A 22,970-nucleotide genomic window follows, 5' to 3' on the forward strand; every position below is an offset into this window, starting at 1 on the left:
CGAATTTTTATATTTTACGGGCTAAGCTGGCTCAGAGAAATCGGTTACAAATGGGCCTGAGCACTCACAAAACACAAGCGTTAAAACTACATAAATCAAAGGGAAACGGTCAGGTTGTGTTTGTGTGATAAGTTTCGAAATCGATTTCCTTTTTTCTAATTTTTCTACTATTTATCCCTCTCGAAGAATATTTAATTGAAATTCAAAGAAAACGTGTAAAACAAAATAAAAAGAAAACAGCGCGGTGGCAGCAGCAGCAGCGGCGGCGGCTTAAATCGATATCGACAAGGCACAGTGCACAGCATGCAGAGGGCCACAAAGGACAAGGATAATAATAGAGATAACAATCGGTCAAGCAATAGCAGCAGCAGCAACTACAACAACAATACCAATTTGGAGGCGGTAAACCAGCAGCAATATCAATATCAACATCACCATAATCTGCAACATCAGAAAACAGAGGGTGAGTGAGACAAAGGACTCAATATATCCTCTACATCCCAACATAAACTCAAAAGTGAAATACATAAATTTTTAATCTGGACAAGGGGTCCCTTACTCAGAGATTCTTCTCGCATAAATATCCGCGATGAATTATCTGTTTAGTTCTAGGATTAGCCCAATTTCTATAGTTTTTTTCCTGTTGTTGTTGTGTGTGTATGTACTGTGATTTCTTCTTCCAATTTCCATTTCCGTTTTACTGACATTTGACGTCTGTCCAATTGGATAGGTGGGGTGAGTAGTGGGTAGAAGGGGAAACAAAAAAAAAACCGAAAATAGGTTGGAACGAAATTGTTTCTTTATTTGGTCTTTGAAATCTATTTTTAGGGATATAACCCTATCCCCACACCGCGCCTCTCCAGCAAAGCTCCAAATGCATATCGCATCAATAGTAGTTGTGATTCTCTGAATCGGTTTCTACTGCCGCCTGTCACTGTCTTTGCTTGACTTGACTTGACTTCACTTGGCAGGTGCGACAGGGGAGGGTGGCTGGTGATAGCAGAGAGAGAGAGTGAGACAGAGGGGGTGGGGCCAGGTGTCTGCGGGCCGCCACAGCCAAAAATACTACACGAAAACCATTGAGCAAATATAGCGAAACAAGAATAGGAAAAAAAAGCAAAATGTGAATGGGAAAAAGTAAAATGAGACGCAGCCAAATTGGTAAAATAAAATGACAACAGCCAAAACATGAACAACAACTAAATGAGTGCAAGAGAGATAGACAGAGTGAGAGAGAGAGCGAGAGAGAGAGAGTGATACAGTCCAGCAGAGTGAGGGGTATTTAGCTTGGCGGAATGACGCATTGCAGTCAAGTTTCTATGGAAAGTTCCAAAAATTTCCTTGCCACACAGGACACCTTAACAAAATGTCATTATGTCCAAACTTAATTATTAAAAAACATCTCCTAAATCCTAAGCTTTTAAGGATACGATTAGATGAATTGTTTCATAAATGTTGATCCAGGAAAACCAAAATTCAATCCACTCGTTGTGATCATTATTGAGCAGACTTTACTATATTTGTATATATTTCACCTTATATAAATCAAATGAGTCATTCAAGGCACTTGGAAAGAGAAAGGAGAGCCTAAGGGCCTTCTGTCAAATGCCACATAAAAAAGGCACCGCTTTATTCATTTATTCCTCCCCCCTCCCGGCACCCGATTCAACTAAAATAAATAAAAATAAGCACCAAAAAAATGGTGCCGTGTCTTCGAGAAAGTGAGGGCACCCAAAAAAGTAGGCAACATGAAAACCAATGAATACATATTTACAAACATACCCTTCTTCACTTCCGCCACGAGGTGTGATCGGAGCATTGCAAAGATTGTGGATATGCTGGTTCGGTTTTATATTTGGTTTTTCTCTTTTTATATAAAACACAGTTAAACCTAGAAAAATTGTTAACTCGGTTTGCCAATTAGTTGTAATTCTCATCAAGTTTTAGCTTTTAAGGCACATCTGGAAACTGTTGTTTCTAACTATTCATATCTGTGTTTTAATAATCAAAATAATCTCCTCGAGTTGGCATAATAACGAAACTTTGATACATTCAAAAGCACTTTGTTAAATCTGGGATAAGTTTGTTAAAAATATCCAAATCAATATTTACTTTAGATCTAATTTATCTTTAGCATACCTGAGCTGGAACTTTCTTGATTAAAGGGTAGATTCCATTCAAAAGATTCTTTACTTTGGTTCGTCAAAGATTGATAGATGGAGTATTTCCATAGCCCATTTGGGCACACCTCGGACCAGATATTTATTTTAAAATTTGAAACCTATTTTTGTTGCATGTATGTATATAAGCTTATGTTATGTCTATGCTAAAATAAATATTTAAATACATATGTATTTGTATGGCGAGGGAAAGGTGGTGAGGTAGTTGGGAGAAGGTTGACAGGTAGGTTGGTAGGTTGCGGATCGTTTTCTTCTTTTTTTTTTTTTTTGTTGTATAGAGTTCTTGCCTCTCACATGTCGTGCGCAATTTATGTTAATCACAAAGCCAGAGCCTGCCACAGAAAAAACCCTTTACCTCACACCCACAAATAGAGGGCAGGCGCGCCCCTTCTCTCCCTCAACCATCACACAATTGCAGGCAAAGTCCTTCTTATTTCTTTGTATTTGCCCCAGTATGTATGTGTGTGCGCTATATGTGTGTGTAGGCCTACAACAAAATAACGAAAACATTTCTTTTTTTTTTTTGTTATTTTTTTCTGGTTTTTTGTCGGTCGGTACCTTGCACAAAGGCAAACATCGACATGGCAGCAGCAGCAGCAGCAACAATTTTAATACCGATGCCGATGCCGTGGTTTCTCCTCCACACTGATTCGCACAGCACAATTCGTCAAAGTGAAAACCCTTCAGGCTAGGCCTGAAGAGGAGTCCACAGACCAAGTTAGTCAGTTGCTTCGCTGCTCGCAGCCAAGTGGCCCCGGGAATTCGGTTACAAATCGAGCTTTGCAATTTTGCACATTTTCTTAGGTCCTGCTTTGGGTATTCTTCATTTTTTTTTCTGTGCTCTGTGTTTGTCGCTCCTTGTGCGTGGCTGGTGTGTGTGATTTTGTGATTTTCCTGTGAAATATGCAGGATGAAATGATGGCCACTACCACATCCTTTACATGTCTATTGACACGTCAAGGACGTCATCATCATCATCATCATCGCTTGTTGTTAAAGCCCCTTTCGCACGATTGTGAGGATGATAGCTTCACGCAACGACAGCAATCCTCATCCAGTTGCAGTGACGAAGAGCCAGAGCCAGACCCAGAACCACCAGAACCAGAGCCAGAAACAGAGGGCCAATATGTGGTCGAAGAACAAAAGGTGGACGATGGCCCCATTGAAACAAATGTAGGAGGAGGAGGAGGAGGAGATGGAGCCAACGTTAATGTAAACGTTTTGAGGGCAAATTTTAAATGCAATGACATGGAATGCTCTCTTGTTCTGGGTGACTATGTCAATGGTGAGTACACTACCCGCACAGACAATTTGGAGCACGATAATCTTCATAATAGCTTCTGAGATAATTAAAGACAACAAAGCCTAGATGTGATGGCCGATAGGCTTGGGCTGGGTGGGGGATGAATCAATTTCCATTGTTAATAACACCTCCTCCTACACCCTGTCAGAAAGAAATGTCCAAACAAAAGACATTAAAACCCGATAGAAAATAGTTAAGGCAATCTTTTGATATCAAAAAAGTTGCAAAACAATTTTTAATCAATCTACAAAAATACATACACATTAAGTGAAATTTCGAAATGAAAATTGACCGACCTATTCCCCATTCGTGGTTCTTTCTCATCTGCTGCCTCATCCATCAGAAAATTGTTAATGACAGTTTTTGGATGAGTACATACAATGGTGTGGTGCGGAGACGGGGGGAACAAAGGGTGAAAGGGGGGTATATACATATCTATATAGTGTTTATTTCACTTCCAATGCTTGTCCATCGTTAATCTCTGCCAGATTGTTTTGGCTGTGTTTCACCCAATGTTCAGCACGCTCCACCAGAATGGGGTAAGAAATAAATTTTTAATTGCAATTTGTTAATTTGCACAAAATATGCGACCGACCACAGGCGCAAAGATTAGGCAGAGAGATGCACAGAATACACTGGGTAAGGATTGTGGATGGGGGGTTGATGGCGGGAGGAAGTGTGGGGACTGAAGAAAAGAGTCTTTCTTTCTTTCACCTTGGCACTCGTTACGGTGGCGGCGTCTTGCCAAAATAGAAAACACATAAATTGTACGATCAAGATCATGTTGAGATGCTTTGCTTTGCTCTACATCGATGACATAATTCAACCAACAGAACGAGAACAACAACAGAGAGCACAGCAGCATCTTGAGAAGCAGAGAGAAATAGCCTGCTCCTCATTATCTCTCTATCTTGTGTTGTGACACCTGTTCGTTTTGTCTTTCAGTTTGTAGCGACAGCTGCTACTGCGGAGGAGGACCATCATCATCATAATCATCATCATCATCACCATCGTCACCACAATCCCAATCACCCAGTCACAATATAAGCCAAACAAAATATATTGCAATGACTTTGACAAATTGTTTGCTTTTGGGCTTTCTGGGTGGGGATTTTATTCTCCGTGACCATCAGCTGATCCGATCAGGGTCTAACATTCAAAGAGAAACTCTATGTATTTGTCCTTAAAAACCAAAAACCAAAAAAAAGACAAAACTAGACAGCAAAACACTTTGAATTTAAGAATACCCTTTACTCGAAAAAAACCCAACAGATAAAATCCTTCATTATTATTTGTTTGTTCGATTTAAAATAGAATTAATATTCGATTCGAGATTAGATTATGCATTGAAAGCAACGTTTAGATTTTCAACACATACTTTTTTGATTGAATTATTGAACACTAGCTTGGATTAGTTTAGATTTGGAACTAGGAACTAACATAATTTTTAAGTAAGAAAGAATATTAGATCTAGAAGTTATAACTACTTCGGATTACTTTTGAAAAAAAGGGTAAACAAAGCGCGTGGTGGGCATAAAACCTTTGCTTCCAGCGATTTATTTTATTTTATTCTATTTGATTTTTTTTTTTTTTTTTTGCCCCGTATCCAAGGCTCTGGTTACCTTTGGCTTTGGGCTTTGTTTGAATCCAAATCAAATCGAATTCATGTTCATGGCATAGCGAGAAAGCGAACGAGCGCGAGGATAATGCTTGAATGTGTTATATGAGAGCCGAGAGAATGAATGCCAGGACATACACACACAAATTGCCTTGCACTTCCTTTACTACTCTACTCGAGTCAACTCGACTCGACATTAGAGACAACGCCAACGACAACGAGACCGAGAACATAGCACAAGGAGAACTTAGAGGATACTATAGAGAGACCGCACATACATTCGCATTGAGTTTTGTTTATTTGTTTATAACAGTGTCGAAAGGCGGTTGCGGGGGGTGGGTGGAGGCGGGGAGGGCGGCGATAGTGCGGCAAATTGGAGTTAGCTAACAAATTTACGTTGATATAGACTCAGTTTGCATTTGGAGAACGCGAAGCGCGAAGCGAAAATGTGACGCTTAGGAATTTCTAATTTGTCATTAATTCGAGAATTGCATAAGAGAAGTGAAGGGGAAGGAAGGGGTAGTAGGGGAGACGAGTAGTGGAGACGAGAGAAGAGTTTAAATACATGAAAAATTAAAAAAACAAAAAATAAATAAAAATATAATATTTGAAACAGAGTTGCATTTGATGTGTGCCAAACAAAAACAAAAACCGAAACCGAAACCTAAAAACGTGTGTGTTCCATATACTACTCTCGCTGACCCTCTCTCTCTCTCTCTCTCTGTCTGTCTGTCTCTCTCACTCTCTAAATCTCGTTACCGCTCTCCTTATTCTCATAATGCTCGTTTAACAATCAAAAACATTATTCTAAGCTTAAAACAATTAGTACAATTTAAACCAAACGTTATGGATTTTGGCGGTGGACGTGTCCAATATCTGCAGGCTCAGCTATTTCCTGTATGCACTTTAACGGCATCCAGTGGAGGTAAACTATAAATCAGAAAGAGTTGTCAATAGAAGGTGCTAAACTTGGCTTCAAATTCGCATCTATCCAAACAATCTAATGGGTTCAGTCTCAATTTGAGACCTATGCAACTAGTGTGTCCTAGTTCCTGGCAATTCCTGACTTTCTAAAGGTCTTCAGCGAATCATAGTCAAGCTGGGACATCTTGATTTTCAGACTATAATAATAATTCGAATAGTTTTCAGATTCCTGCATGGAGAATATCAAATTTCAGAGGAGGCAACAATTGATTTGATAAATAATATGAATATTGAGCGGTTAAAAAAAACTATTAGTTGATGATTGAATGCTTGCTTACTTTCAATAGGCTGTTTGTTGTTGTTGTTGTTGTTGTTGTTGTACGAGTAGATTGTCTAAGGGCACCTCGGTGTTGTTGTAGTTGTTAATCCTGGTTATTATTGTAAATGTATCTTTAATATCCTCTGCTGATCAATTGCAAAACTTTGTTGTGTGGCTTGATTTCTCTCTCTCTCTATTTTCTCTCCTCCTTGCTGCTGATATTTCTGTAAGGAAACCATAGGGAAATTTTTTTATTATTTGTATACCAAATACAAATATCTTAGAAATTAGCACTTAAATGTTAAGGAATTTTCCGCCAACCCCTTCCCCCACTACACGCACACCCACACACACACACACCTTTACCATGACAACCCCTTGGCAAACAAAATCATTAACACAAAAGTCAATCGAAATCGAAATCAAATTCGTTATGGCACACTATCAATATCAATGTAAATCCCCACAAAACCGCAAAACGTTGACAGGAAGAAGGAAGGAAAACCAGTGCATAAAAAATCTCGAAACTTAGTCAATTAATGTCATCGGGCATTCGGGAAAGTGTGTTGGTTCTATATATGTAAATAAATCACGACAAAAGCAAAAATAAGGAGCTCGATGAGCTCATTAAACTACGCCGGAACGAAAATTCGGTCATTGCCTCTGTGAACCTCTTCTTGTCAGTGCACAAAGGAGGAGAAGAATACCAAACAATTTCCTCTGAATTTTCACTGACGAATCAACCAGAAGGTTGTTTCTAGCGGGGCATCTAGTTAATAACATATTGATGCTTAATTTGATTTGAATATTATTTTCTTTATCGATTTTCAAACACGGATTTAATTCAAGCACGCGATTCTTCCATTGTTATCCTCCATTTATAGAAATCGCTCTGCAATGGAAATTTTTCTTTTCTTATCTTTTTTTTTTGCGTCTCATTAATATTCTTGGCAATCATAATGAGAAATTTGGTGTAAATTTTGTGCAAATTGAGGACAACCGACCGAATGTGTCTATTTACGGCTGGAAGAGAATGTGAAAATGAAAAACAAAAAAACCCAAAAAAAAAAAAAAAAAGATTATATACATAAATACAGTTATACATATATACATAGGTATACAAATGTGTATGCACATTGTAGATATAAAAAATTTCAATTAAATTGTTTCAAAATTATTACAATTTTTATTGCGCCTTTGTCTCTGTGTCTCAAAGGCATTGGCCGAATATTTTTCATAGACTTATTTTTGCACTTGATCAACACAAAATGCCATAAATATTATATTGTAAAATAAATATAATTTATGTAGAAAGACCTAATAGTGAATAAAATATGCAATAGGAACAATATTTTGCAATTAAAATCAGATCAGAGGAATTTGCTTTCTGGTTTTTTCTTTTTCTTTGGCATTTGAGCATAAAAATTTAATTAATGTTAAATTCCTATGGTTTGGTAATGGTTCTAACATTGAAAATGTTGCCGCTGTTGCTGTCGACGGACAGTTGGGACAGTTGGCGCCAGAATTTCAAAACCATACAAAGAAAGAGCTTTTAGCCACCACCCTAAACCATCATCTCCACATAAAAACCACAACCACATATCACAGGTAAACCAATAGAAACGATTTTAGCAGATTTTTTCAATGGTTGGAGAAGAAATGAAATATTTAAGAGAGTGGTTGAATACATTACACAGATTTTAATGAAGTAAACTTGTGATTTTTGGTCTAAAATATTGAAATGTTTTTAATTTTTAAATGTTTCTATGATGGGGCTTGTGGATGGCTTAAATTTCATCCGCCATGTGGTCACTTGTTCATTTGTTTATAGTATATAGTATAGTATTTTCTGATTCAGCAGTTTCTTAATCGATTTCATGGTAAGAAAGTTCAATTGTTAGGTGAGCTTTTCTACTTTCTTCTTTGCTGCTGCTGCAATTGATACCGCGAATCTTGTTTGCTGTTTGCTCGTTTTGTCATTTCACGCATTGCAACTAAGTGCAAGGTCAAGGTCTTTGAGGCGAAAGCTTTTCGAAAACATAATGTTGTTGTTGTCGAGTCTTTGGCCAAAGGAACAAAATGTGCATTGGAAGAGAATTATCAAAAAAGGAAAAACTCCCCCCATTGTTGAGAGTCGTTGAACGGCAGGCATAAATTTCCAAAACTACTGTTTGGGAAACACAAACTGAAAGAGTTCCTGAGAGTTCCCAAGAGTTTTTCTCTCAAGTTTCGTTTGGATTCCATAAATAAATGAATCGAATGATCTTAATAATTAGCTATGCTTTCTCTCCATCCTTTGTTGTCAGTCTGTACTGAATGTTGTATGTAGGTAGACAGGCGGGGGAAGGAGAATCCTAAAAACATATGTTTCACCCACCATACCAATGAAGCTCTCTTTGGAAAGCTTCTATCAGCGAAAGTGCAACACGCTAAAGCTTTTTGCTAACGCGCTCTCCCTTTCTCCCACTCACACTCTCTCCTTCTCTCCTACTCACTCTCTCACTATTTCTCACTTATTCACTCACTCTCTCTAGCTTGCTTTCTCCTATCCTCTTTTCGCCGAAGCCGTCACCGTCGCCACCTCGCACATTAAATAATGTAGCAGCAGCAGCGTCGTCCCATGTAGGTGCACACACACGCATCGGTCGGTCGGTCGGTCGGTCGGTCGGTCGGTTGACGCTGACGACGCGACGCTGGGTTTGTGCAGCGCAGGAAGATTGAACATTCCACATTCGTTTGCGGGGTTTTGCTGCTTTAGTCAATAGCAAAACGCGCATACGAGCGAACGACGACAAGTTAAAGGGAAAACGCGCCAATTGTATCCATATATAATATATATCTCTCTAAATCGCCAACAAAAGTCGCGAAAAAGTCTCACAAAAAAGAAAAGTCGTCGACAGTGCACGGGGGAGACGCGACAACAGTGCGAAGAAAACCCAAACAAAAACACACACACAACGCACACACACTCACACAACACTCTGTGTCCAAATAAGCCAAATCCATAAGGGCAATAATAATCGAACCGTTTCCCAAAAAATTGAATATTTAAATAAATACGCGTAAACTTTACACATATACATACATATATATCTATTCGATCTATACCCATATATATATATTTTTTTTGTTTCATTTTGTGGTGAGTGCGAAAATTTTAAAATCATTTGGCGAACAAAAAAATAACAAAAATATCTATAAGCATCGAAACAGCTGTTGTTGTGTTGTGTTGTTATTTTTGTTTTTTTTTTTTTTTTTTACAATTTAAATTGGTATTTGTTTTCGAATATTTTTCTTGGTATCCATTTGTTTTTGCCGGTAAGCAGAAATTTGAAGAACTCATCTTAAAATATGTACAAAAAATAGAATGATACAGATATACATATAATTGTTATAATTCGATATTCCCTTTAGTGAAGATACAAAATAGTTGGTTGTTGTTGTTGGATTTTCTCAGGCTTAAGGTCTTGATTGTTGAATTGGAAACTGCAATCTTTATTTTTATTAAATTTCAAGAGAAAACCAACAATAATAATAAGAAGGTCGCCAAAATCAATATAAATCGTGATATGGACACATTATTACCCAAACAACTTTTTAGACCTGTTATTGGTGGCAAATTCGAATTCGAAAATTTCAGGCATCGGATTGAAAAGTAAACACCAATTTGGACTTTAAGACTTTTACTTTGCATCTTCCAAATAATAACCATTTGTTGTTAACCACAAAAATGCAATGAGATTGAAACTAAAATTGAATGAAATTAAAAAACAATTATACAAATTATAGCCAAGTTTAATACTTGAAACAAGAAAACTATTGGTTTCCTTAGTTCACATTCTGAGTCTGATGTTGATAAACATTTTACTATCATTTAGATTAAAATAAAATGTATTTAGGATTTTCAAAGATTTCCAAAAAGACACACACACACACTCATGTGTCGGTCTGTGCTCCAGAAGCTACATACATATGTGGAGAATTGCAATAAACGAATCTTGTGGAATAATATCAGCTTTTATGCGCTCATAAAAACTGACATGGCGCATAGACAGAAAGCAACCAAGCAGGCTAACCAAGGAATGAACGAACACAAAATTAATTAACAAAATATGTTGCAAAAATGAAATGAAAAACTCATATTTCTCTGTTGCTCCCTGCCCGCCGCTCTTTCTCTATCTCTGTCTTACTCTCTGCACACGCACTCACGGAGGCAAATGAAAACGAAAATGAAATATCTTTTAGTTACACACAAAAAACTTTGCTTGTTCGCACACCAAAGAAGAAGAGGAACAACACATTGATAGGTAGTTAGAGGAGAGTCCCACAGGGCACAAGACGATGATGAGGATGCTGATGATGATGATGATGACTGAGAGATGAAGCAAGGAGCAGAGCTCGGGGGAGAAACATGCTGCTGCTTTGAGGTGGATCACCCACACACATGGGCAATTAATTTTTGTTGACATTTTCGTTGCACAGATTTTGGTTTTAGGCCATATTAATGGCCTGAGTTTCTGTGCAAACCGAAATGACAACACGAAGAAGGCTCGACGATTAGTTACCCTTTCTCTTATGCTGCTAATGCGTAAATTCGTTATTTAGATGGCCAATTTCAGTCACTGAGATTCCTTCACTTTTTTATCTTGGTGTGTTTATTATCTACATTTGTGACCCTTCTTTCATTATCGTTAATCGATCGTTTATTTCTTACTTCTCCATTAAGTTTTCCTTGTTTACACAATACATTAAATGTATTTTTGTATTTTTATTGCAGGATTTCTTGGCAGTTTCCTGTCAAAAGGTTTAAAGACCAATCAATTGGTGGTTAATACGGATGAGAAAACACTGCGTCCAATTGCACGACTGAAGGAACCGCGAGATCTTTTCGCCCTGCCTAAAGACAAGGATAATGACTGCTCACAGCAGGCCCCCCGATGGCCAGTGGAATGTCAGGTGAGTAGTATGTGTTTCCCCCGCCCCTTTGACCTTCTTTGTTCGATCTCTCGATTCGTCAATCACAAATCGAAAGGCTTCCTATTGACGACTGTGCTTGGTCCTCTTTATTCGATTCAGTTTTTGTTTTGTTGGCCCAAGCAACACGCAACTTCTTTTGCCATTGTTTGAACACCTTTATCCATGCAGGAGCCTCATTAATATTAACGAGTTGTCGTTCTGCGCTTTAAAAACGCAAATCCAAAGACATTTTACTGTCAAAGAGAGTGCAGAGCGTTGCCGAGGGTGTCGTTGTTCTCACCCCGCACTCCACATCGTTCCCAATTCCATGTGTTTGTATGTAGGTCAAATTGCAATGAAAGGTAGACCCTTCCATACCTTCCCCCTCCCCATCCTCCCACACCCTTACAACCACGCCCACTATTTAACCCATGACATGCGTAAAAATATTTTATTACTGAAGCCAAACCAACCGGAAAATCTTTTTCATCACTGAAATACGATTGCGTTTCATGCTTTCTCTACTTTTACTTTGCCCCTCTTTTTGCTGAAAAAGTGTTGGGAGTATTCGAACTTTTGTCACTTTTCAAATCAATATCAATAACATTTTTATTTAGAAGTATAATTTCGAACTAGATTAGAATAATAACTATATAACAAAGCGCTCGTAGAAATCTCATAAGATTAATTCTTTAATTTCCATTCCCCTTTTTTTTTATCCAAATGTAAGGCAACAAAAAGTCGGCATTATTTTACTATGAATTAATCAGTGTTCCGGCAGATAAATGATTTAAATTGTTGCCAAAAAGCCATGTAACATGAAAAAATATTAGCCAAATCGAAAGAGGGAGCAAAACCTACAGCCAGAGACAATTCATTGATCTGAGGTCAATCAATTTGTTTTAGTGCGCAATTGAAATTGAATTGACAAACAAGAAAAACATTTTTTTAGGGGGGGCAATGAATGAAGAAATAGAATCAACTACATGTATATGCATTTTTGAATAGGTCTTAATAGTCAGATAGTACCTATAGGATTTGCATGAAAGCCTTTAGCGTAGAGGTGGATGTTTTTTTCCAGTCCCCTTGGGCGTCGAGATCTTAAAGGGGGGAATAGCTCAATATGGACGAAAGTAGTCAAAGTGATTTAAAATGTAAGCTTGTAGTGCTGATAATAAAGCGATCACGCCGGAGTCTTTGATATTAATACTAAACTTTTTTATATCCCCTCTAAATGAGATCTTGTCTACGCCCATGTGTGTGTATAACATATGCATGTATGTGGATACTTAGTATACCAGCTACTCCACACACCTTGTTCTTGTTCTTGACTTTTGTTCTTTTTTCTTAGTGTCCTTCCTTTTTGCGATTTACCCCTGACTCTCGTCTCTCTCTCTCTCTCTCTCTCTCTGTCTCCCAGCGCTGTTACAAACGAAGTTAATCAAACTGTTAAAAAGTAAGGAACAAAAATAACCAAAAAGTTAGTTCAAAGAAATGCCTTTTTTCATTTTCTTTTTTTTTTTTTGCATATTGGCCGTGACGTTCATTCAAAATGCAAACGCAAATAAAAAGTGAAATTTCAAAAACGCTTTTTAGTGTTTGTTATTGTTGTTGTAGTTGTTGTTGTTGCTGTTGCAATGACACTGCCATTGGCAATGAATGGTAAGAGAGTCAAAAGAAGGAGAGCGAGAGAGCGGATAGGGGGGAGGAGCAAGAGACGAAGAAAAAAATGCAAAAGGTATAAAAAAGTTTTCTCGTTTTCTTATTTGTTGTTTTTCTTTTGCAAATTTCATTAACATCGAGCCAAACGCCAAAAGGCAAAACAAACAAGCTAATTAGTTAAGTTTGATAACAACACACACGACCACACAATAAAGAGAGAAAAAGAGAGAGAGAGACACAGATGACATAGGAAAAGAATGAAACAAATTTAAGGTCTACAACACCCTTTAACATCAGCCATCCCCCCGACCAATTCCGCCTAATTTGAATGAAAGCGGAAAGAGACCTGCCAACCTCTGATGTGCATCCACATTTACATAGCTCATTTATAAATATATGAATGTTTGTGGGGATATGTTAACCAGATTGGCAGGTATAACCGAAGTTTTTATACCGTTGAGTCTTTGTTACCTAACGCACAAAAGGGACCCCTTATTGGATTCATACTTATTTAATTCCCTGATTTCAAAGGGATAATTTACTATGCCTGTGTCAAGAGTAAGCCATTTCACGGCAGTTAAGGGCCTCAAACATATCTTGCAGCTGGCATACGATGCGTATACTTATTTTTTTCAAAATCAAGATTTATTTTAACTAGTTATTGAAAAGTTAAGTGCTTCGTCGACATAAAAGTTCATTTAAAATTAAAATATTTCTTGAATCAGAAAGGTGGCGATTTTACAAATATTACGTATACGTGCACAGTAATAAGCTGACATGCATTAAATTTTTTAGCGACAATAGATCAGCGCTCTGAACGTTTGAATTTTCGAAAATCTTGCCAGCTCAATTATCTTTGACACTTGCTTTTCGTCACAGCGGAAATCTAAGCCAATTAAGGGCCTCAAACATATCTTGCAGTTGGCATACGATGCGTATACTTCATTTTTTCAAAATCTAGATTTATTTTAACCAGTGCTTCGTGGACATCAAAGTTTATTTAAAATTAAAAGGTTTCTTAAAGGATTCTTCAATCAGAACGGTGGCGATTTTAAAAATATTACGTATACGTACACAGTAATAAGCTGACATCCATTACATTTTATTGGCGTCAATAGATTAGAGCTCTGTACGTTTGAGTTTTCGAAAATCTTCCCTTAGTCTTACGGCAAAAACGATTAACAACCTTATTGTATCAAATTTTATATTTGGCGTGCAAATATTGTAAAATCTAAATTCATCCTGTTTCCCTTCAGGTCATTGAGGAACGCATCACACACATTCCCTATGTGCCAGCCCAGCCAGAACCGCTCAATATGCCCACCGGCAATGAGCTTAAACCGCGTCCCGTTGGCGAAGAGAATGGCATAGTTGTCTTTAGCTATAATCCGATTAGTGCTGTCAACTACGTGAGTATTAGTAGCCTTGGAGTATTTAAATTGAATTTAAGAATGCAATGCACTTCCCTGCACTGCACATCTTATGCACTCCATTTTTTGGTTTTTGTTTTATTTTGTGTTTTATCTATGTGTGTGTGTGTCTGTCTGTGTGTATGTAGGAAAAGCCAAAGGCTAAGAAAAATGATGATTCTAGTGATGAGAGTGATTACTCATCTGATTCTCATATCGATTCTACACCGCCAAGTCGAAGTACTCCAGTGCGACAGCAGGCGGTGGGCAAGCAACCACCAACTGTCTCCAAGATGATAAATAATCTTGACAATCGCTCGACTAGCGTCTCTCTGGATGAAGATAATGACTTTGAGGATGATTATGATTATGATACAAGTGGCGGGACAAATAGTGGCGAGGCACGCGAAAAGGCCATTATCAAAGATCTCATCGAGGCAAAGAAGAAACGTTATGCAGCCGGGGGTAGCAAGTGCACAAGCAAATGTAGCAGTAAGGCCGAGTCCAGCAAGGATCCATCCAGTGAAATCGATGACATTTGGAAGAACAATAGCACGGAATACAAACCAGCCTCACCTCGCTATGTGCTGAGTCAATTTGGCAGAAAGGTATCCAAGGCGATAATCGAAAAGATGTGCGACAATGATGATAAAACCCCAAATTCTACTGGCGTTGGCGGTAGCGGTGGCACATCAAATAAGGTACCAAAAAGCAAGTATGCCGTGGCTCCCATTAAATTGCCAAAATCGAATATTGCCCGCTTGGAGCAGGCATTTCGTCGTAGTGCCCATTCGGCCAGAGAAATGCTTACAAATGCCTCAATTGACATTAGTGACGATGATGAGGACGATGACAGTACCAGCACGACCCTGGACGATACAGACGAAACGGACGAACAATTTGAACGCAAGGGCAGAGGAGGAGCAGGAGCAGGAGCAGGCAACATAGAAGCCTATCCCTTTCGCCTAACTGGTGGGTCCGAAAAGCGGCAATGTAATGGGTCAACTTCTGTATCCGAAACGGATACCCTTGTGGGTGACGAAAGCCTAAGCAGATTAGCAAGTAAGCAACACATCAGCAGATTAGAGTTTGAAGCGGGGAGATGGTTTAGGATCTACACAGAAATAGACAATTCTCAAGGGAAAGAACATTCCACATAAACACTACTATTACATTCATCCGCCCTCTCACCGCCATTCACCTTGTGTACCATTTAATTTCTTATGTCCATTCCATCATTCAGCTAAACAAGATGTCAACGCATTTCATTCCAATGCATTGCCACCAGTAATCCTACAGCGGGCACGTCCTCATACACATGAGGCCACAATGGCTGCAGCAGCAGCTGTCGCTAGGGGACGTAGTCGTGATATTGAGAGTATTTATAATGATAATTCGATGGGCGGGCCAAGTAGTATCAATAGCAATGCACTAAGCAGCACCACAACTAGCACCACCAGCACCACCAGCACCACCAACAGCACGTATAGCAATATTAGCACTAGCACTAATAATAATAACTATTGGTTGGGCAAAAATGAGGCTATGCATACGCTTGAATGTCCAGATACAACAATTAACAATAACAATGGCAACAGCGGTATTAATCAAACGACGACGATGACCACTCCGCCATCGTCTCAATCCGTTTCTTCTGCTATTCCCCCACAAACACAGTTTAGTCGCTCGGCGGTCGGCGGTGCCAAATTTGTGACCAATTGCCATCCCATGAATCCCGATGAGTATGATGGCCTTGAGTTTGAATCACGCTTTGAGAGCGGTAATCTGGCCAAGGCTGTACAGATAACGCCCACCTATTATGAGCTATATTTGCGTCCAGATCTCTATACAAGTCGTTCAAAGCAATGGTTTTATTTCCGTGTTCGTCGCACACATCGCAAAATGCTTTATCGTTTCTCGATTGTTAATCTGGTGAAATCGGATAGCCTCTATAATGACGGTATGCAACCGGTAATGTATTCCACATTGGGAGCCAAAGAGAAGAACGAAGGATGGCGTCGATGTGGTGATAATATATGCTATTATCGGAACGATGATGAGTAAGTGAAAACTATTACCTAATCCTTCCTCCCCCACATTTAATTTTAAAGAGGACTTTAATCGAATTTTGAATGAATCCATTCCCTAGCAGCAGTGGTAGCAACAGTAATGCAAATGAAGAGGATGAGGATAACTCCAGTTATACACTAACATTCACCATTGAGTTTGAGCATGATGATGATTCGGTATATTTTGCACATAGCTATCCATATACGTATAGTGATCTGCAGGATTATCTAATGGAAATTCAAAGGCATCCGGTTAAATCGAAATTTTGTAAATTGCGTTTATTATGTCGTACGTTAGCGGGAAACAATGTCTATTATCTAACGGTAACGGCACCATCCAGTAACGAAGAAAACATGAGGGTATGTATGCATATACATTTGTATATCCGATTCATTTTGGGGAGTCAAAAGCATCAATTCGCTTAATTTGTAGCGTAAAAAATCAATTGTGGTGTCGGCACGCGTCCATCCCAGCGAAACGCCCGCATCGTGGATGATGAAGGGTCTAATGGATTTTATAACCGGCGATACGACGGTCGCCAAGCGCCTGCGTCACAAGTTTATCTTCAAGCTGGTGCCCATGTTGAATCCAGATGGCGTCATTGTGGGCAATACACGCAACTCGCTGACCGGCAAGGACTTGAATCGTCAATATCGTACGGTTATACGCGAAACATATCCATCCATTTGGTATACAAAAGCCATGATTAGAAGGTACTCAAAACCCCAATTGTCAATCTTTTCACCTAATCCACTATAAACACTCTTTCCACAATTCCAGACTGATTGAGGAATGCGGTGTAGCCATGTACTGTGATATGCACGCACATTCACGTAAGCACAACATATTTATATATGGCTGTGAGAATAAACGCAATCCGGAAAAGAAGCTCACCGAGCAGGTATTTCCACTGATGTTGCACAAGAATAGCGCCGATCGGGTAAGCCCATCCCCCCACAACCATTTGCCTCCTTAAATTAGCAGTAGCAATGCCTTACAATGTGTTTGTGTGTGTGTGTGTGTATTTTCATCTTGCAGTTCTCATTTGAGAGTTGTAAATTCAAAATTCAACGAAGCAAAGAGGGAACTGGACGCATTGTGGTATGGATGTTGGGTATAACCAATAGCTATACAATTGAGGCATCGTTTGGTGGTTCGTCGTTGGGCTCACGCAAGGGTACACATTTTAATACACAGGTAAGCAAAGGCATGAAATGGTTCATCCTTCCACTGATTGTGAATATTTTCTCAGGATTATGAGCACATGGGCCGAGCATTTTGTGAAACACTTTTGGACTATTGCGATGAGAATCCGAATAAAGTAAAGCGACTATCAAAATTATTTAAGCAAATCAAAAAGATAAGAAAACGCGAGAAACGTGAACAGAAAGCATTGAAATTACAGAAAATGGCCGATCAGGGATGTATAATAAACGAGAAATTGAAAGTGAAACGTTCTGTGGAGAAAAGTGTCTCCTAGGAATGTTTCCAACCCAAAAAACCACCTTCTTACTCCGACTCCTCCTATGAAAACCAAACAAACGCTACACACATACATCTAAATTTTTGCCAACTCTATCTTTTCCTCTTGCTCCCTCTTCAGTGCCTTTGTCGTAGTTCTCGTTCGTGTTCGTTTTGTTTAAATCTTTGTAATCTCGCTCGCTAATATATCTACTATATATACATACATATACATATATGTAATCAATTGCCGCAGTTGCTGTGCCTAAACACACACGGACACACACAGACACAGAGTCCATCCTTGCCCTTCCAATACACACACAGACACACACACATACACGCAAAAATGGAGCGATAAATTTTGTATTTTATAAACGCGCCAACTTCCCCGGCATCGGCCAAAGTCAAAAATTCATATATTTCCAGACCTCTTTTCTACATTCGATTCAAATGTCCCTTAAATATTTAAAGAAAAAAAAAAAACAAAAAATAAATCTCATTAATTTGAATGCTGTCTATTTGCGCGTATCGTTGATTTTCTAGTGTTTTTGAATATCCATATTGCATATATATAGCCGATAATTGATTTTATATATGCAATGGATCCTTTATGCAATACGCACACACTGGCACACAGAGCAGTATCTACCTAAAATCTATTACTTAATTAATTAATTAACAGCACAGCATCGAGCGGCACTTATTCTTCTTTTTATTACAATTACTATTATTATTATTATTATTATTATTACTATTATTATTACTATTATTTAGTAACTTTTGCTTAATTTGATGTATGTATTATAATCTTGCCATTACACTGTAAAGCCAAAACCAACCATATTTTAAATATTATATATCTGTTAAATAAATACAAATCTGTCTATATATTATACAATATATACATATATTTAAACAAAATCTTCTCTGTAGTCCGCTTTTTTATCATTTATTACACATTTTCTGAAGTAGACATTATTGGCTTTCGCTTTTAGATCAAATTTCATTTGGCTTACACGATTTGTTTCATTTTAATTATTTTTCTTTCCGCCAGTTTATGATTTCATCACTAATCCAAATGCATTAAACGTTTACAATAGATTTTAAATTTACTCAAACAACAGGATAGACTGCGCTCCAAAATAATCGAAAGACTGATGCGCGAAGGCTCCAGTGCGGATGAGCCATTAAATATACCATTATCAGATTACTCAAGGTTCGTATTATTAACATGTATCACCCCTATAACCGGGCCAACTTTCTGTGATACAACAAAAACGATTGTTCCAATCGGTTTCCACATGAATTGGTTGAAAAAGGACAAGAAATAAGAGTCACATTCTTAGTTCATTCCGGATCAGTGGCGGCTCTAGACATGCCCGTTCCAATGGTATGCCATAGACAGTCTAAAAATGCACTTCCTAAAAACTACTATAAGAAGAAAATTGATTGTCCTTATATAGCTAGAAGTCATTTTTAGACTGTATACACTTTTTGGAGGCATCTTTGGCTTTGTTCTGAAGGATATTAGCAAATCGCTGTCATTCATTTATCTAATCAATTTTACACACACACACACACATAATCTCATTAGCGATGAAGGCAATTGCAGTTCAAGCTCCGATAATGAGGGTAAACACTCAATAACCGCATCCGACTTGGAGGGTCCTTGTTGTGCACCCACACGAGCTCCGCCTAGTTCACCAGAAGTAATGCATGAAATACGCAAGGTAAGCGTTTTGTTTTATTGATGTTTCCACCATTTTAACTATGCACACACCACACCCCACCCCCTTTTGCACCACCCACAACAGTTTCGTATGCGTCGCATGCGAAAGGTGATGCATGAATTGGATCGCATATATTTTACGCCGCTCTTTCAACGCAAGTTCAAAGCATTGACCACACTTAAACGACAACGGCATAAACTTGGCTGCAAATTACCCACAGCGAAACGTTTGCGTGGCGGTGGAGGAGCCTCGCAAGTTACCGCTGAAACGCTTTCCCAAGGTGGTGGCACCACCACTGATGTGAACTCCTTGCCCGTTCGCAGCAGGCAAGGTAAAAGAGCCGTGCAGAAAGTTAAATCAAAATCACATTCGCGTAGTTCCGAAAGTTCGGAGAGTAGTAATTCCTCGCAATCGCAAACTATAATAAATATTGATAATAGCAGCAGGACTATGCCAACGCCGCCGTCACCAACATCGTCCATGGAGGTGAAGCAATCGATGAAAAAACGACCCACTACTACTGGCGGCGGCCATAATAATGGCAATAATAAACATCGTGGCAAGAAGAAGAAATATATGCCAACTGAAAAGAATAAAATAATAGCGAATCATAAACTGTATATTGATCGCAATTTTCGTCTATGGCTGGCCAATCGAAAAATATTCATATTTCGACGCAAAAAGGTAGCACCAAAAACAAAGAACCACTTTCTAAATCTCACCACACCCCCTCTCTTTTGATTTTGGATTGTAGCCTAGTCATCCCCCTTATCCGTATCATTACTATCATTATTTACAGAATCGTCGCATTCGTGTGCGCAGTAAGTCATCAAAGAAACGAGGCGATCTAGTGCGGACCACTCTGGATTTGCCTACAACGGATCCCGGCTCGGATTTGCATTTCTCAACGGACGATGAGGAGCACTCACCGCCATCGGGCAATGCCAACTATGGCCAAGTGGCGCCATTGCGTCACACACTATTGCAAAGTGAGCTGCAACGTCGATATATTGAAGAGATTGGCGATACGGTGGTGCAGAAACCCAAACCGGCCCATATGCCGCCCGAATTGATTGTGACAACGCCATCGAAGGGTAACAGCAATGGCACGACAGGCAAGAAAATCGATGTGTACAAGCTAACGCCGCGCACAGCACCCGAATTGGAGAAGGTCCACCATAGCGGTGGAGTTGGTGCTAGTGGTACACAAACGCTAACAGCCAGACGCACATACTCGTGGCACAATTTAGATCAGGAAGTGGTTAGATCAACAAAACAAAACAATAGTTTCTATGAAACTCGGGTACCGCCTACGGCTAGCGCTAAGGCACCAAAGGTAGCGCCACCACCACCACGCAGGTAAGTGTGACGACGACGCCGCATAATTGGGTTGGAGAAAGGGGCAAAACAAACTAATAATTTGTTTGATTCTTTCATTATAGAACTGTGCCTAGCAATTTTATACCACAACGCCCTATGAATTCCTTCAATCAAGCCGATGATTTGCAATTAAAATTATCGTTAAAGAAGAAAATCTGGACGGGAGCCCAAGGTGAGCCAGATGGTCGTCCCTTGGCCTGGTTTAGGGGTCATCAGAGTCAAGTACAAAGTCAGGTACAAGCTCATGCAGCTTCAGCAGCAGCTCAGACTGCTGGTAACCGCAGCGCAGGTGGTGGAGCATCGGCCGCTCCGCCGTTACGTACTGTGTCAGGTGGTGGTGCAGGTGGCGGCGGCGGAGGTGGTGTTATGACAAATGGCCCACCGCCTGCCTTTATTGGAGCTTCGGCAACAACAGCGACGGCGGCGCGTAAGCCTCGCAAATTGGAACAAATGGATCTATTTAAGTGAGTACAAAACAAAGGATTTAATCAGAAGGAAAGGCTTAATATCGTTTTGCATCTTGCAGTGCTTGTTCCCAGAAATTGCTGCAGTGGCAGCAGCAGGAGGACCAACAACAGCAGCTGCCGCATCACCAGCACAAGAAACTCCAACAGACGCATCAGCAGCAACAACAACAACGTCTCATTGGAGGAACTAATGTTAAATTAGATGAACAATCACGATACAAGCCTCTACCTGCGGCAGCGGGAAGCCAAAAGAAGTCATCATCATTGTCAGCCAATAAGCAAATACCACTAACTTCAGGTCCACCTCCTCCACAATCAACACAACCATCGCATCATCATCACCAGCATCATCATCATCACTTGGATAAGGGCAAACGCAAGTCGAATAGCCTAATTAAAATTGCCGAGACCACGCAATTAGTCACTAGATTTGCTCGTGGCAATAGAGGTAGTGCCCCGGGCGGCAGCTCCAATCAACAGCAACAACAGCAGCAACAGCAACGACTTTTATACAAGACACCAACAGGAACAGTTGGAGGGATGGCTGCGGGAAGTGGCGGGCGAATGCATTCAGCCGGCGCTGGCATGCAGCCAGCAATTGGGAGAAGCGGCGGTGGTGGTTTACCAAATAAATTTAAAACCGGCGGCTTAGTCATAACAGCTGTCCAGCAGCCGCGAAACGTACCCGGTGGCAGTAGACGTATGCGTAATGCAGCCGCAGGAATCGGAGGCGGTGGCGGAATTGGAACGACTACTACTACAACAACAACTCTTTTGCAATATCAGAGAAGCAGTCACAGTGTCCAAATGCATAAATCCTCGACGGGCATATCCTTGGACACCGTAAATCTGGTGCGCAAGGTCAAGACCAAACTAAAGAAACGCAAATCTCGCACATTGACCAAATAGAGGAGGTGGCAAGCCCTCGTACAACACCCTCCCCTGGTGTTTTCTCTTTCCTCATTCCTCATTCCTATCCCTTGCCCTTGATCCTTGTACTCGTCAAATATGTCTATCAAGTATTTCATTTGAATAATTGCTTGGTTTTTCTTTCTTTCGATTCCTTCACCTTTAGCAAAATTTTAGTCAAATGATTTGCAAAATTAATGAAATTATATAATTTATTAAATGTTTGTAACTAGATATGTAAACGAAAAAACTAACTAAAAATTATTAAAAATGAACTGTGAAAATGCGCTAAACAAATTGACATGTTATCATCATTTAGAATTGCCCTTTGAGTCGCTCGATTCGCGATAAGAAACTAGAACGCCTAAAGGGAGAATGAAGTTAGCCTGGACCTCAGGTCGTATGAATAATAAAAGCGTTGACCGAAAAATCAATTACAATACACTCGAAAACAGGGTGAGGGGAATGAAAATGGAAATGGACGAACCTTATGGTTGTCGCTGATTCCACTGCTCATAGTGGGGTTGGTCGTTTAGTTCTTTTTGTCCGGCGCCACTGGCCAAAGATTGCAAAACAACC

General features: G+C 39.5%; 2 protein-coding genes across 9 annotated transcripts in view; one reads left to right on the forward strand and one right to left on the reverse strand.

The window, feature by feature from the left end:
• Positions 1–22,970, reverse strand: part of Nadsyn (NAD synthetase) — a 29,223-nt gene that overhangs the window by 5,903 nt on the left and 350 nt on the right. For both annotated transcript variants that reach the window (XM_068303794.1, XM_068303793.1), the window contains exon 2: positions 6,364–6,568. The gene's annotated coding sequence lies outside the window, so the exon portion shown is untranslated. The remainder of the gene's footprint in view (positions 1–6,363; positions 6,569–22,970) is intronic.
• On the forward strand, positions 79–22,688 carry Nna1 (Nna1 carboxypeptidase). Of its 7 annotated transcripts, none has more exons than XM_068303792.1 (16): positions 79–463; positions 11,122–11,300; positions 14,219–14,371; positions 14,521–15,448; positions 15,615–16,431; positions 16,521–16,800; positions 16,874–17,154; positions 17,222–17,381; positions 17,480–17,638; positions 17,694–17,762; positions 19,006–19,121; positions 19,500–19,635; positions 19,720–20,319; positions 20,435–20,994; positions 21,078–21,479; positions 21,542–22,688. In XM_068303792.1, exons 1-16 carry the CDS (start codon positions 304–306, stop codon positions 22,389–22,391), a joined length of 5,850 nt encoding a protein of 1,949 aa, XP_068159893.1. In that variant the 5' UTR covers positions 79–303; the 3' UTR covers positions 22,392–22,688. The 7 variants fall into 7 exon arrangements, with proteins under 7 accessions (XP_068159893.1, XP_068159887.1, XP_068159889.1 ...); XM_068303786.1 differs by having other exon boundaries at positions 80–463; positions 14,521–15,072; positions 16,049–16,431; XM_068303788.1 differs by having other exon boundaries at positions 80–463; positions 14,521–15,072; positions 16,049–16,431; positions 19,030–19,121.

Source organism: Drosophila tropicalis, unplaced genomic scaffold (assembly GCF_018151085.1).
Source record: "Drosophila tropicalis isolate 14030-0801.00 unplaced genomic scaffold, ASM1815108v1 contig_158, whole genome shotgun sequence".
In the NCBI taxonomy this organism is placed as follows: Eukaryota; Metazoa; Arthropoda; class Insecta; order Diptera; family Drosophilidae; genus Drosophila; species Drosophila tropicalis.